Source organism: Scheffersomyces spartinae (genome assembly GCF_019049425.1).
Source record: "Scheffersomyces spartinae strain ARV_011 chromosome Unknown scaffold_1, whole genome shotgun sequence".
In the NCBI taxonomy this organism is placed as follows: Eukaryota; Fungi; Ascomycota; class Pichiomycetes; order Serinales; family Debaryomycetaceae; genus Lizanozyma; species Lizanozyma spartinae.
The window spans coordinates 36,092-51,317 of record NW_025065048.1 but is presented as its reverse complement, the minus strand read 5'-3'; the positions used below and the strand labels follow the sequence as shown (position 1 = coordinate 51,317).

The window sequence follows — 15,226 nt, the reverse complement described above, 5'->3', positions numbered from 1 at the left end:
AAATTGTGGGTTCGCGCAACGCAAAATGTACTTCCTGATTCCCAACAACTGAAGGTCTACTCATCGTATTCGCATAAGGAGAAGTTTGGTCATAATTCCAAACACTCCTGCATTTCGTATGACTACAGCAAATCATATCATATCATATTATAAAATTTGGCATTTCTGTGTACTCAAAACCCAGCCCAATAGTTCCCAGTACTCATTTATATGCAGTATAGGAAATGTTCGGAACGTACGACAATCCCCGGTTGCAGCCATGGCCAGCTGATTTGCGCATGTTTGAACTTATTTTTATTCTCTTAAGCTGTTGGGATTATACATCACTACTTATATATGGTCCAAGTGTAGCAATAAATAAATGTAGTAGAATTGGTCTTATCATATCTTTTTCATATCATTATTATTCTTATAATTGTTATCATTAAATTTTGTTACTGTCATAATCTGACATAACAATACATATATTTATCACACTACGAACATCATAAATGATTCAAGTTTTATCTTTACTAGATAAGAATGGTGGAAGCGCAGTTCCTCCACCTCAAGTCCCCATAAATGCTCCAGCTCCCCTCCTCGATGGCCTTCATATCAATAGCAAGTACCAATTTGTTCGGAAAATTGGTGCAGGTACCTATGGTCTCATCTATTTAGTACAAGACCCATCTAACGGTCATCAATACGCAGCCAAAATGGTACTTAAAGATCCTCCAAATAAGGTAGCGGGCTCAAAAGATACTAAAAATAATAAGAATTATATTCAAAGACAAATCCATCACTATTTTTCAAGTCGTCAAGGACAAAACAGCAATGACTATGATGACCCACAAGTAACTGAATTAGATCTTAATTTAATAAAAGAAAAAGGTGTTCAGTGCCCTTTCCTTCGAGAAATAGCTTTGAATTTGCGTGTCCATGATCATCCTAATATTGTTACTATTCATAAGGTTCTTAATATCGCTGATCTTTGTGTGCTTATACTAATGGACTATTGTGATCAAGGTGATTTGTTTGGAAATATCATCGATAAGCAAATATTTCAAAAAGTACCCCCATATCAAGATCAACAAACACTAATGAAAAATTGCATGCTTCAATTGGTAGACACTATCAACTATTGTCACCGCAAGTCAGTATATCACTGTGACTTGAAGCCAGAAAATATCATGGTTAAATATAATCCCAACTACAGAAGGTCTTCTAACTCTCCTATCATTGATTATAACGAAATTCAAATAGTACTAATTGATTTTGGTTTGGCAATGCTGTCTAACTTGATCTGTTGCAATGCTTGCAGAGGTTCGTCTTTCTATATGGCACCTGAAAGAATTACAAATTACAACACTAATGCACTTATCAAGTCGATGATTGATATGAGAGAATATGAATCTGTTCCACAAAAAGCTTCTGAAACAAACGAATCCAACCGTAAGTATTTCCCAACTTTAGCTGGTGATATCTGGTCTTTGGGTGTACTTTTCATTAATATTACATGTTCAAGAAATCCTTGGCCTATAGCCAATATTGCCAATTCTTATAATGCGGATAATACTTCCGACAGTGGTGCCAATAACCAAGTTTTTCAAACCTATATTTTCCATAACCGGAACATCTTGAAATCAATTCTCCCCATACTGACACAATACAATCGGTTGCTCGATAAAATCTTTCAATTAAACCCTAGTTCCAGAGTCTCTTTACCCCAATTGCATAAAGAGATTATTGAGATAGATTTTTTCCAAGATTTCATCAATCCAACAGTTGTACGCAACGAACAACTCTACACCCCACCAGAAACAGATGTGGAGAGAGGAGATACAGAATACGATACGGATTATTATGATCAAGACGACATTGAAGTTGATAGCATGTCTGGAACAGGATTAGCTTCACCAGTGCCAAGTGAGATTTATTTAGAGCAGTGCCAAAAACAACTGAAATTGTTTAGTTGTCCTCATCATCATCATCATGAAAATGCACCTCATCCATATGATTATCACAAACATCATTAGCAAAAAATGACTTTCAACGGATTATAGCATCAGGAAAATAGAGATTAGTTACATAGGTTTATTTTAGGTAAAAGGGAGATCGGAAAAAACTCCTAATTAGTTTTCAAAATATTTGTAAGGTTATTATTTAAACCTAGTGTGAGGTGTGTGGTGAGGATGCTTCTAAGAGTCATTAAGGAGTCTTTGTTCGGAACCGAACAGCTACTTTTTATAACCATCATTAGTTTCGGATAAACACCTTTTGTATGTTATTCTCTTTAATGTTCCGGAGGTGTAACTTATCCTTCACAGATTAATCCGAATTACAATTGCTGCACCTTTTTTTACTCCACATGGTTCGGGCATACTCCGTAAAAATAAAAAGTAGTGTTGCTAATTTGTGACGACACCAGCAATTTGCGGTGGTTGTGAGTAGACCAAATGGTCGTAAGAACTTGGCTTTGAATCCTGGCTGTCACAAAGAAAGCAAAAGAATGATTCCCGGCCAAGGTGTTCACCATATGTATTGTTTGTATACCATAAATGCATTATGATATATTCTTTTTATGTGCATTACCATGCAAGTGTGGTTACCAGACAAGCGGTGTGGGGTAAAGAATACTATAATCTGGTAAAATAATGCTGTGCATATCACGTAACTCTATTGGTGTTAACCGCCATAATTAGTTTTAATTCAACTATTAACCAGTGGGAATAAGCTGACATATTCCATTTTACTGGGCTCCTTCAAGTTATTCCACTTGGAAACAGATTATCAGGTCATACCCCGCAAGAAGGAGCAGGATTGCTCTCTTAGAAAGTGAATGGCAATTACCATTCAAGGTTAAACAGGACATAAGGTAACACCATCGTTCAAAATCCAAATCATGGACTACGAAATGGAATAGCAATACATTATAGTTTGACCGACAGGTGATCAAAGAGGAGTTTACAAGATGGGTCTAGTAATTCTACGTCTTGTCTTTCAATTAGATAAACCTTTAAAATGAGGAAGCCATTTGGTGATTACGATATTTGTTGTTCGGATTAATTGAACCACCTTTTTAATTTGTGACGTAAAGCTACTTATTTTAGTGCATATACTATCCCCACCAGAGAAATTTTGACACATTTTTTCTTGTGCAACCAAGACACTTAGGGTCATCGGAATTACTGGTGCCGTGTGCAAACCATGTGCTGCAAGTTGCGAAAACCTATTCTGGCTCCATGCATGCCACCACCGTAACGATGGAGAATTCTATAACAAAGTCATGAATGACTGGCGGGGGTAAAATAATGTGTAGTAAATGACCGTCCTCAGATTTAGTATATAAACGGCATTAAATTACCTTCACTGCTTCGATCTCACATGAATTTTATTTATCAATCATTTCTCTTTAAGCAAATTTCACAATGGAGAAGAACGAAGGTGGGCATACGCAAGTGCCTATGCAAGAGGATCCACAGATCTTAACTAGTGCCAATAAGATCCGGATCTATTTGGATAAGTTTCCTAAGCTGCACAATATATACCTTATTGCCACTATATCATGTGTCTCTGGTATGATGTTTGGTTTTGATATTCTGTCAATGTCTGCTTTCATCGGTATTGAACAGTATCAAAACTATTTCAATCACCCCAACTCTACAATGCAAGGTCTTATTACCTCCGCTATGGCTTTGGGGTCCTTATTTGGTGCTCTTGGAACGTCTCTTATCTCAGAACCTTTTGGAAGAAGATTTACTTTAATCTGCTGTTCTCTTTCGTGGATGATTGGTGCCGCCATTCAATCATCTGCGCAAAACAGAACCCAGTTGATCTTAGGAAGAATCATTAGTGGTGTGGGTGTTGGTTTTGGTTCCACAGTTGCTCCGGTTTATGGCTCTGAATTGGCTCCAAGAAGGATTAGAGGTCTTATCGGGGGTCTTTTCCAGTTCAGTGTAACGTTAGGTATCCTTATTATGTACTACATTAGTTATGGGTTGCACTTTATCAATGGTGTTGCTTCGTTTAGAATAGCTTGGGGCTTACAAATCATTCCTGGGTTGCTACTTTTCTTTGGTGTTATCTTCTTACCCGAATCTCCTAGATGGTTAGCTAAACATGGGCTCTGGGATGAAGCAGAAATGGTCGTTGCCAATGTTCAGGCAAAGGGTAATAGAGATGACCCTGATGTTAATATTGAGGTTTCTGAAATCAAAGATCAAATTCTTATCGATGAAAAGTCCAAGAAGATCTCTTATGCCACTTTGTTCAATAAGAGATATAGAAGGAGAACCATCACTGCTGTTTTCGCCCAAATCTGGCAACAGTTGACGGGGATGAATGTGATGATGTACTACATTACTGTTTTGGCAGCCATGTCTGGTTTCACAGGCAACGCCAATTTGGTCTTCTCTTCCATTCAGTATGTTTTAAACGTTGCTATGACAATCCCTGCATTATTCCTTTTGGATAAGGTTGGTAGACGTAAAGTGTTATTGATTGGTGCTGCTTGCATGGGAGTATTCCAATTTGCTTTGGCTGGTATCTTGGGAAGCTACAGTGTACCAGTCGACAGTCTTGATGGGAACTCTTATATTCGGATTTTGATTCCCCCTGATCGGAGACCTGCTGCTAGAGCCGCCATTGCCATGGCATATTTGTTTGTTTGTTCTTTTGCTAGTTCTTGGGGTGTGGGTATCTGGTTATACTGTTCTGAGATTTGGGGTGATAATGCTATCAGACAACGTGGGGCTGGGTTGTCTACTGCTGCCAATTGGGCCTTCAACTTCGCCATTGGTATGTATACTCCAACTTCGTTCAAGAACATTACCTGGAGAACGTACATCATTTATGCCAGTTTCTGTGTGGCCATGTTTGTTCATGTCTACTTTGGTTTCCCAGAGACAAAAGGTAAAAGATTGGAAGAAATCGGACAAATGTGGGATGATAAGATCCCTGCGTGGAAGACTTCGAAATGGCAGCCGGACATTCCAATTTTATCTGATAAAGATCTTCACCAAAAGATGGAAGCTCAACATGTTGAACGTGGTGGTGTGATAACCCAATCGTCTTCTTCAGAAAGAAACTCCTACGGTAATAAAGTACTGACTACTACTTCTGGTGTTTGAGTTTGAGCTCATTTACGTTTACGATTTAAGTGAATGATATATATGAATTTATAATTTAATAGTATGTTTCAAGTATAAAAAAATGTAACGAATAAAAAAAGAAGAGAAGGTTGACAAACTTCCTGTTAAAAAAAACATCGACACTATGGTAACGTTAAAAAAAATTCAAGGAAGGTATTCAATTAGTCACTTTAGCGTTAGTTATACTGGCACTTTGGTATTCTGTCTTGAAAAAGAGGAATACTTTTGGAAGGGGTCATTCCGTTCAAGTTCGTATTCTGGGTTCTTGGCTTTGGACTTACGGTAGTAAATCCGTTTGAACCATTTCCAACCTTCACAACCGATGAAGAATAAAATAGTAAACCCAACAGCCAATCCCCATTCGTATCCAATTCCGGTATGTAAAAACACCTTATCATTAATCACAGGAATGTAGATAACAGGGAAAACAGACAAAGACGCACCGATAATTGACCAGAATAAGAATTGGTTGTCCCACAAGTCTTTCCACAACAGAACGTACCAAGTATTCTCTGATTCGGGTCTCATTCTAAAGAAAGAATAACGGAAATGTAAGCATTCCCAAGCCAAAAGTAATGCACACCAGGTGAACGCGGCAAAGGCACCAGCTCTTGCTCTCATAACCAAACCACAGTTATCACCTGAAGATTCGTTACAGTTGATACCCAAGTTTCCGTCTCCTTTACCATACACAGTAATGGCGAAAATTGGTAAACAACAACAAGCCATCCAAAATCCATAAACAAACATATCAATCAAAACTTCCTTGGTGAAAATAGATGCGTTAGGAGGTAAATCTAAAATATCATCAGAGGCCTTTTCTTGCCCCAACCCCATAGCTGGGAAACATGATGTAACAACAATGATCCACAACACTTCAACGGGTGACAAGGGGAACACAGAGTATCCAGAATCATCAATGAACGCTAAACCAATCATCAAATACAATGCTTGAGCAACGTTTTCAGCTAACAATTGTAAAACAAACTTTTGAATATTAGAAGACATTCTCCTACCTTCTTCGATAGCATGTAAAATGGAAGCAAAGTTATCATCAGTTAAAACAATATCCAGCGCATCCTTAGCAACATCTGAACCATTCATACCCATGGCAATACCAACATCGGCCTTCTTCAATGAAGGAGAATCGTTGACACCATCACCAGTCATAGCACAGAACTTACCACGTCTATGTAAGGCATCGATCATTCTTACTTTGGTTTGTGGAGCACAACGAGCAATAACTAAGGGCAAAACTGGTAAGGCATCTATTTCACCGTCTGACAAAGAATCGAATTCATTTGCCGTCATAACCATTACCTTAACAACCTCTGGTGCATAATGGTACAAGTTAACAGGTAAAATACCAACTTCTTGAGCAATGGCCTTGGCTGTACCAGGATGGTCTCCGGTTAACATATGAACATTGATACCTGCCTTGTGGCATAATTTAACTGAACCAGCTGTTTCCGGACGTGGGGGATCATAAATACCAACTAAACCCAAGAAAGTTAAATCAGCTTCCACAGATTCACGGTTTTCTACTGATTCCAATGATGTATCGATGCTTCTTTGAGCAAAAGCCAAGACACGTAAACCTTCCAGGGACAAAGCATGCATATTATTTTCAATCTCTTCAATGGCATCGGGTGTCATTGGAGCAGTGGCCTTGCCATCACTGTCTGATTTAATCCAATTCTTGCAAAGAGGTAAGATTCTTTCAACAGCACCCTTGGTATGAACAGTTCCTGATTTACCGTCAGCATTAGCATAAATGGAAGACATTCTCTTGATGGACGAGTCAAAGGGGAATTCAGCAATATGTTTCAAAGAATTTTCAGCTTCTAATTTATCTCTGGTATAGTCCAATCTAGTAGTGAAAATATTAATGGCAATTTCAGTAGCATCACCATTTGCTTCCCATTTACCTTCAGAACCTTCTTCTTCCGCTTCCTTGAACTGAATCTTAGCAATGTTTGCCAAAGTAGCAGTTGTAAGCCATTTATCAAAGGCACCTGGTGTTGGCAGAGGAACATTAGGTAATAAGTCGATTTCTTCATCAGATTTTTTGATGAAACTTGGAGAATGAGCTGTAAAGACCAAGTCACCCACAGTTGGATTATATGGCTCGTTAGAGTTCACAATACCGTAAGTTCCAACACTGGAAATCCAAACTTTACGAGCAATCATCTTACCCAAGGTCAAAGTCCCTGTTTTATCAGAACAGATATCATTAATACCTCCTAAGGCTTCCAAGGAATCCAATTTACGCACAATGACATTCTTCGAAACCATAACTTGTGCACCAACAGCCATAGTAATAGTCAAAACAACCACAAGAGAAGATGGAATCATAGATAAAGCAACACAAATAGCATAAATTGCAACATTCTTGTTAACTCTCATCTTTTGAGAAGCCATAACGACAATTGCAAAAAGAACAGCAATCCAAAACAAAAAGATAGCCAACCATGATAATTTCCGTTGCAAAGGTGTACCAACGTTCGTACCCAAGACGTTTGAAATGATATTCCAAGTAGTCTTACACAGAGCTCTGAAATAATCACTAAACAGAGGATGTGGGATAGCCGTCCGATCAACTTTGACAACAATGTCGTCTTCTGAGTTCTTCAACGACAGGGCAATCTTACCAATTTCTGTATTCAAACCAGTCAGCATAGCGATACCCACACCTCTACCTTTAGCAACGACAGAAGAAGAGAAAGCCATATTCAATCTGTCACCAACGGGAACAGGTGTGCTAAAGTCGTCATAAATTTGAGTAGAGTCCTTTGCTACTGGTAAAGATTCACCAGTTAAAAGGGCTTCGTCAGTTTCCAAATTAGTGGTGGAGATCAAACGTAAATCAGCTGGGATAGTCGAACCCACTGAGATATGTACGATATCACCAGGAACCAAATCTTGAGCTTCAATATCCGTTTCAACACCATTACGAATGACTCTGGCTGTGGGGGAACTCAAAGATTTCAAAGATCCCATTGTTTTTTCAGCCTTAACTTCTTGGATGAAACCAACAAAGATATTAATGAATACGACAAAACCAATAACCCCACCGGAAATCCAGTCTTTAACTCCAAGAGCAATACATAACGAAATAATCAACACAAGAACCATGGCATTAAAGACTTGATGTGCCAAGATCTTAGAATAAGAGATTTTAGCATCAGCACCAAGATTGTTAAGTCCGTATTGGCTTCTTGAAGTTGAAACCTGGGCATCTGTTAACCCGGTTTCAAGATTAACACCAAATACATCCTTTGCCTTATCAATTGAGAATCGATAAGGAGCAGTAGAAACATCTTCATTGGAGGCATCGTTTAATTTCTCCAGAATTTCACCACGCCCGTTCGGTCTACTACCCAACTTCGATTCTTCACCGCTTTCATTTTCATAGCTACCACCATCCGATTCGACATATTGAACCTTAGAGGGGGGGTCTTTTGGCGAGTTTATTTTTCTTGGAGTTGTAGCAGGTCCAGTTATTTTCGCCAGTGCTTTAATGTTGAAGTAGGTGTTTTATGAACTCACCTAGTTTCAACAAGTCTAAAAGGGGGTGAATATAATAATATATATATATGCTCTGTTATATATATATTTTAGTCAAAAACTACTTTAATCTTATCTTCTCGGACAGAGGAAGTTAGTCAGTCTAGTAAGAAGCACTTAGTTGATAGCGTCTAATCTAATCTGATCTACTAAAGAAGTTTGATATTCAATACGATGAAGAAAAGAGTAGATTTATATTTGAAACGGCATGAACATTCATTTTTTTTTCGGTCTAATAAAAGGCTAGGTTTTGTGTTCTATTGCTTTGGTCATGTATACTGCGCCGTGTGGTGTAATTAGGGACATAGATAAGAAGCTAGTATGCAGAACATTTCGTCATTTTACACTATACTGTTTTAAACAAAGGGACGGACTTTAACGGTATTGAGAATAAATTCCGGTGACTGTTTCCGCAGCGAGCCAACGACTACAACCTTGCTGTCGAACACCTTTCTTCTTTGCATGTCAATACCTCTATGAAATATTGTGGCCTCGACTTCCAACGGTGGTCGCTGGCCACGTGGACAATACTACCTGAAAGGCTTGGCATGTTCTGTCTTTCCTGAAGCACGAGGGCAATAATAGACGACCAAGAAAAAGATATGGGTGTATTTTCTTGAACATCTTTTATCCAGGGTGGTGTGCATACATGGCTTTGGTGGGGATAGAGGAACTGCGATGAGGGAAAGAAGAGTACATTGAGAATGGTAGCACCGCCGATGTTAGTGATATATTATATAGGCTTTTGTATACAGTGTATGTAGTATGGGAGTACGGGAAGTACTGAAAGTGTATGGATGATTTAGTATATAATCTATTCCGCTAATCCTAACTTAGCCAAGGCAAGTGCTCCTTCACGTGTATGGGTGCCACCAATAAATCCACTAGCATGAACGAAAATACATTGTTCAATGCCACTTTCTTTGCTCAATTCCTCGTCTCTTAATCCTCTTAATCTTTCTGGTAAACCCTTTCTGAATTCAAACAGTGTACTGGTGATAGAAACGGTGGCAACTCTATATTTGCCTGAAGAATCAGCAAAGATAACAAACTTTGTTTGGCCCTCTTTATTATTGTTCTTCTCAACATGATACAAGTGTTCCTTCCATGGACAAAATTGGCTTAACTCCAAAATTTCTCCACTAGGGTCAATTTCAAAACGAGCATCAAAGGCATCTGAAACAATGGACTTGGCTGGTAGCCATCCTTTTCCTAATCCAACAACATAGTTGACAAAACTAGTACCCATCAATTCACTACTTAAGCCAAATTGTCTATCAAAATCAGCATCTGTACTACTTTCATTCCATCTAGGGTTCAATTGACTGACCAAACGAGGTAACGTGATACACTTATCCTTGAACTTTGGCTCAACACTAGCATCGTAGTTGTTAATACCGTTGTCGTTGGCATCCAACAGTTCAATAAACTCGCCATAGACTTTCTTGTATAACAAATCCAAGTCTTTGGTGTCTGTAACACCAGTGATTTCAGAAATAATCTCTTTACCAAAATGCTTGTAAATTAAACCAGCAGATGACAACTTGGTAACGAATCCTTGACCGAAAACTTCTTCAAATCCACGTTGATGATGGTCAAAGAACTTAACACCGTCATATTTCCCACCAACATCAATAACAATGTCGCTTTCCTCCCAAACGGCAGGGTCTCTGGATCTCACCAATTTACTGTCCTTCCATTGAGGAAGTAAACGAAGCATATAGACAGCTAATGATTCATCGGCATGGAAAGAGCCGGAATGAGTACACACTTGTTTCATATCGAGCTTAATTCTCTTGTTGCTTTCCATAACTTCACCTTCTACTATATGCCTTGGTGGTATAGAGCGAAATGTGAAATAGAAGAAAGCAAGCCTTTTGGGTATACTTCTAAGTGTATTTTTCCACTTGAACCTCATCGCGATTTTGGGACATGGGCCCAATGAAGGAAAGCTTCGCAATAAGCTCATTACGGGACTGATACAAGTATATATATGAAGTTGTGTTATAAGTATAGAAGTATTGATCGTCTATTGTGAAGCTTGATTGGTGCTCAGATTTGTATAAGTAGTGCTCTTGCTGTCACCTTTAGAAAGCAGCCCATGGAAATGCGAATCGAAATTGTGTACTGTTATGAGAGCGTAGATCTTAAGGTATGAGTTAATGAACTATGTACAAGTATTATCAATATTGACATCATCTTAAACACGTTTGTAGAACAAAGCAGACTTGTTATCCCCAGCAGCAATCACTTGCTCAACCTTTACTTTGTCTCCAGTTAATCGGTATCCATCAAGAAGCAGCATCCGATTAACTGTGCTATCATTCAACTTCATACTCAAGATACTCATGTCCCTTGTACTCTCGTCCAAATCAATGGGCTCTAGCAATTTGGGTATATAAACAGGCTTGCTCGATTTGGCTAATTTACCGTTACCATATTGTCCACAGCAGTTGTCTCCTCCAACCATGACATCTTTCTGGTTCCCTAAATTATTTAAAGTGACAAAGAAATGGGAAGTACCCACACTAAGCTCTTTGACACCAATAGGAACAACTTTCCTCTGCTTCTCGTCATATTCACTCAATCCTGTAATTGACTTCATGGTCGATGGTTGACTACATACTTGCAAGTATCTGCTAACGCCCAATTGACCCACAAGCCCATTTCCAAAAGCTTGAATGAACTCTTGATTATTACGGTCATCAGCACACTTCAAATAAGTGGTATCACCACCAGCAAAGACTCTGTTGACTGTATAATTCTGATTTGGTTCAATAACCTTACGAGGAATTGGTTGAGAGTTTGTCGTAAAGGCAACATCAATTCCACATTGGCCGTAATTATTCTGGCCCCAAGTCCATACAGCTCCACTAGATTCCAAGACAACATTATGATTGGCCCCACTATCAATGGAGGTAAATTGTCTTGTACGAATGTATTTAGAACCATTAGATTGCAATGCTAATTCTTTGTTCAAAAGTTGAATATCATGGGGGACATTTATTGGCATTGACTCTGATTCAAAGGGAGAATATTGAGGTATTCCATATTGACCAACATTAGCTCCCTTCTCGGAAGTACGGACAATCTGCACAGATCCATTCTTGGTCAAAAGTAGCATATGAGATTGTCCAGATGAGATATCTGACACTGGAGCATTGGTTTCCAAAGTTTTGTATGGAGTAGTGGCATGTGACATCCCGTACCAAGTTCTAGTTGATACTTGTTGAATAGGTTCAGCTGTTATATAGTTTATATTGCCCTTGTTTGTCAAGAAATAAACATAATCTCCTGATGCCAAAGATTTTTCAACTTTAAAAGGCAAATTAAGAGGGGTGACTTTATGATCATTAGCAACGGTAGCAACTTCACCGTTCTCCAACACCACAACAACAAAGTCACGGTACAATTTGACATCCTTTATGAACTTACCATCAAAGTAGTTCAATCTAGCAGGCAAACGAGTCCAATCGAACCCAAACAAATATAAACCCGATTTTTCACGACTATCGATGACTTTGGAGCCCAAATTTTCAATTGCTGAAATCTCCTTTCGAAGATTCTTCTCCATCATTTCTGTTGATTTGAGATTTCTCAGAGGATCGTCTACTGAGTTCACTTTATCTTGAGATTCAGCAACTTCCTTGTAGTAATATTTGTGCGTGAATTTTGCTTTCAAATACTCCCAATGCATGAAAGTCTGGTGAGCAGAGACAATTCCCACCAAAAGGACTATTCCAAAAACCATAGCTTTGAATCTTTCAGAACGCTCAAACTTCTTTTGATCTTTGGTATTGTTACCAACAATCTCCCTGTGGATAAGTTGGGTTTGGTAACGATATTGAGGAGAATTAGGATCGAGCCCTTTCAATCTAGGATCGTTTGCAATACGTTCCAAGTGTTCTTTTTGCTGTCTAGGATCAACTCTTACTCCAAACAGATACTCAGTTTGATTCCTTTTGAAGGATTCAATGCCATTGTCATCTTGCTGTGGTTTTTGATTGGCTTGTGGTGAGACATTGGAATACAATCTGGTGATGACCCCATTGGAACTGTAATTGATATTGGATGAACGGATTCCGCTGCGTAATGTAACTCCTAATCTTCTCAACATATTGAAAGCAGATCCTTATGTTACAGACGTAGGGGTTAGCACGAAAGAGGTCCGAAGTACTAGAGAAGAGAACCTCCTGTTGTAAAGTTAACGATAGTCAAGTCAGTTTATTTCACAACTATTCGTCAAGTAGTGTTGTTACCGATTCGCACTATAAAATGAAGATACTCACGAAACGACTGCACTCCACTGTGTAACCTTTCACAACTACAGTTCGTTTCATAGTTTAATACTATTAGATATTCATTACCGTCGCTGCTGCTTCAGTTATACAAAAACGAGATATATCAATATGAATATGTTCAGAGCCTCTAATCTTTTCAAACCTTTTGGTTGTCGCACTGCTGGCACAAGTGCTCGTTTCGATACGCAGCAATTTGTAAGAGTGCTACAATCTAAGGGAGGCTTCACTAGTGCACAAGCTGAAGCAACAGTGGATATCGTTAACCGTGCTTTAAACAGTGGCATATCACTTACAGCACGCAATTTGGTCACTAAGGAAGCTCTTCTGCTGACTTCGTATCAACAAAAAGTGGATTTTGCAAAGCTTAAAGGTGAATTGAGTACTATGGACAAATCGGAAATCACAGCTCTTACAAAGGAACAGGAGAAACTTCGTACAGATTTAACGAATTTAAAAAACAAATTGAAAGAGGAAATGACCCGTTCTCAAGCTGGGGTAAGGCTTGACTTAAATTTGGAAAAGGGACGTATTCGTGAAGAAGGCTCACTTCATGAACTGAAGATCGAAGATACCTACACTAGAATTGATGAGGAAATAGCAAATATGCAGATGCAAATCAAATCTGTTAAAACGCAAGTTATGCAATGGTTAATTGGTGTTTCATCAGGTACATTTGCTTTGATGCTTGCATTCCTTAGATTCTTTGGCTGATACTGTTGGTGTTCGGGTGTATGTGTTTCTGAACACTGCCATTCCTATGCTGTGTTTTTGTGTCATCTCTCTTTTTTTGTTCGTGACAACAGAGACGACCTCGAACGGAATAGACTCGTTGTTCCAGACATCAAACACCTACACAGATTTCTTGGTATTAAATCCGAAGATACATAAAGATATTGAGCTATTGGGAACCGCCCACGCAGAACGAAGCTGAGTCAACTTTTTCAGGGTATACTGAGTTTTGGTATTGATTGAAATTTAGAGTAGGCTTTGTCAAGACATAGCAATCATTAGGCTTGGACAAAACATCATTTAAAAGATGAACTCTCTATACAACCATGGTATAAAACAAAAAAATCAGCTTAGTAAGGAGTTGGTGGAGTTTGAGAAGAATTTAGCAAGTTCTCCTCTTTCTCTTCAAGGTTCAATCAGTACTACCTTAACCGCATTCCGAAAGACTATAGACGATTTTCGTCAATTGGTCAAACAGAATAGTGCAGATGATTCCAATATGAAGAACGAGCAACGGTTGGAGCTGTTTACTCAAGAATTGAGGGCATATACACAGAAATTCAATGATTTGAAACGTCAAAGAGAAGCGATACTCCATGAATCAAATAGACTGGAGTTATTAGGACGAAGGCATCACAATATTTCCATGGCAGCAGATAATCCATATGAACAACAGCAAACTTCAGTACAACAATATCAACAGGAGCGAGATCAGATGTCATTCCATGACGGGTTACTTAATGAAAGTCTGTCATTAAAGAGAGGAACACAACAACTTGATCTCATCTTGGAAATGGGTCAATCAGCGTTTGATGACATTGTGGATCAAAACGAAACTTTAAGACGATTAGGGTCCAAATTTGAAGATAGTTTGGTGACGTTAGGGGTCAGTCGTACTACAATTAAAAGGATTGAAAAGAGAGCTCGTCAAGATAAATGGCTTTTCTGGGGCAGTTTTGTGCTCATGCTTGTTATTTTCTATTACATATTGAAATGGTTTCGGTAATTGAAATTCAACTGTTTAATTATTACCATATGTAGCAATGTTTCTTTTTCGGATACGTTTGCTAAAGACAGATCATCTTAAATAATAATCTGTCAAACTTAACAATGCGCCGAACACCGCCTAAGAGTGGATTACAACCTTAAATGATGTAATTCAATGGACCCCGCGAGAACATCTTAAATTCACTATAACCATTCACCGAATCCCCGAGCTATAACCGAGATGAAACCATAAGTGTAACCTATGGCATTATTGTAGTATATGTGAACTCTAATAGTGAAGGTGAAATTTTTTACCAACTAAGGTTAAGATGACGAGGTTTACAATACGCCACGGATGACATTTTCTGGACTAAATCGACCTTATTCCCTCTTTGGTATAGCGTCTGAGCTCCCTCTATCACTTCGCCCCTTCCTAATTGAAGGAAGTACTTCTTAGGAAGCTGCCTTTTTTGGGGATAAATGATAGTGACATGAGCATTGCATTGTTAATTC

The 15,226-nt window shown here is 38.7% G+C and overlaps 6 protein-coding genes across 6 annotated transcripts; 4 read left to right on the top strand and 2 right to left on the bottom strand.

Moving 5' to 3' along the window:
* Window positions 1-491: 491 nt before the first annotated feature.
* SHA3 (putative serine/threonine protein kinase) lies at window positions 492-2,015 on the top strand (the record flags this gene model as incomplete). Its single annotated transcript, XM_043190881.1, has 2 exons — window positions 492-500; window positions 522-2,015. 2 exons carry the CDS (start codon window positions 492-494, stop codon window positions 2,013-2,015), a joined length of 1,503 nt encoding a protein of 500 aa, XP_043051558.1.
* Window positions 2,016-3,290: 1,275 nt separating this feature from the next.
* On the top strand, window positions 3,291-5,108 carry HGT2 (Hgt2p; the record flags this gene model as incomplete). The annotated part of the gene is made up of 2 exons (XM_043190880.1): window positions 3,291-3,297; window positions 3,397-5,108. The coding sequence occupies 2 exons, from the start codon at window positions 3,291-3,293 to the stop codon at window positions 5,106-5,108; spliced, it is 1,719 nt and encodes a 572-aa protein (XP_043051557.1).
* Window positions 5,109-9,510: 4,402 nt separating this feature from the next.
* Window positions 9,511-10,506, bottom strand: KQ657_000017 (uncharacterized protein; the record flags this gene model as incomplete). The annotated part of the gene is made up of 1 exon (XM_043190879.1): window positions 9,511-10,506. The coding sequence occupies one exon, from the start codon at window positions 10,504-10,506 to the stop codon at window positions 9,511-9,513; it is 996 nt and encodes a 331-aa protein (XP_043051556.1).
* A 390-nt stretch (window positions 10,507-10,896) lies between these two features.
* Window positions 10,897-12,813, bottom strand: KQ657_000016 (uncharacterized protein; the record flags this gene model as incomplete). Its single annotated transcript, XM_043190878.1, has 1 exon — window positions 10,897-12,813. One exon carries the CDS (start codon window positions 12,811-12,813, stop codon window positions 10,897-10,899), a length of 1,917 nt encoding a protein of 638 aa, XP_043051555.1.
* A 292-nt stretch (window positions 12,814-13,105) lies between these two features.
* Window positions 13,106-13,708, top strand: KQ657_000015 (uncharacterized protein; the record flags this gene model as incomplete). The annotated part of the gene is made up of 1 exon (XM_043190877.1): window positions 13,106-13,708. One exon carries the CDS (start codon window positions 13,106-13,108, stop codon window positions 13,706-13,708), a length of 603 nt encoding a protein of 200 aa, XP_043051554.1.
* A 325-nt stretch (window positions 13,709-14,033) lies between these two features.
* BOS1 (uncharacterized protein) lies at window positions 14,034-14,732 on the top strand (the record flags this gene model as incomplete). The annotated part of the gene is made up of 1 exon (XM_043190876.1): window positions 14,034-14,732. The coding sequence occupies one exon, from the start codon at window positions 14,034-14,036 to the stop codon at window positions 14,730-14,732; it is 699 nt and encodes a 232-aa protein (XP_043051553.1).
* Between the last annotated feature and the right edge of the window lie 494 nt (window positions 14,733-15,226).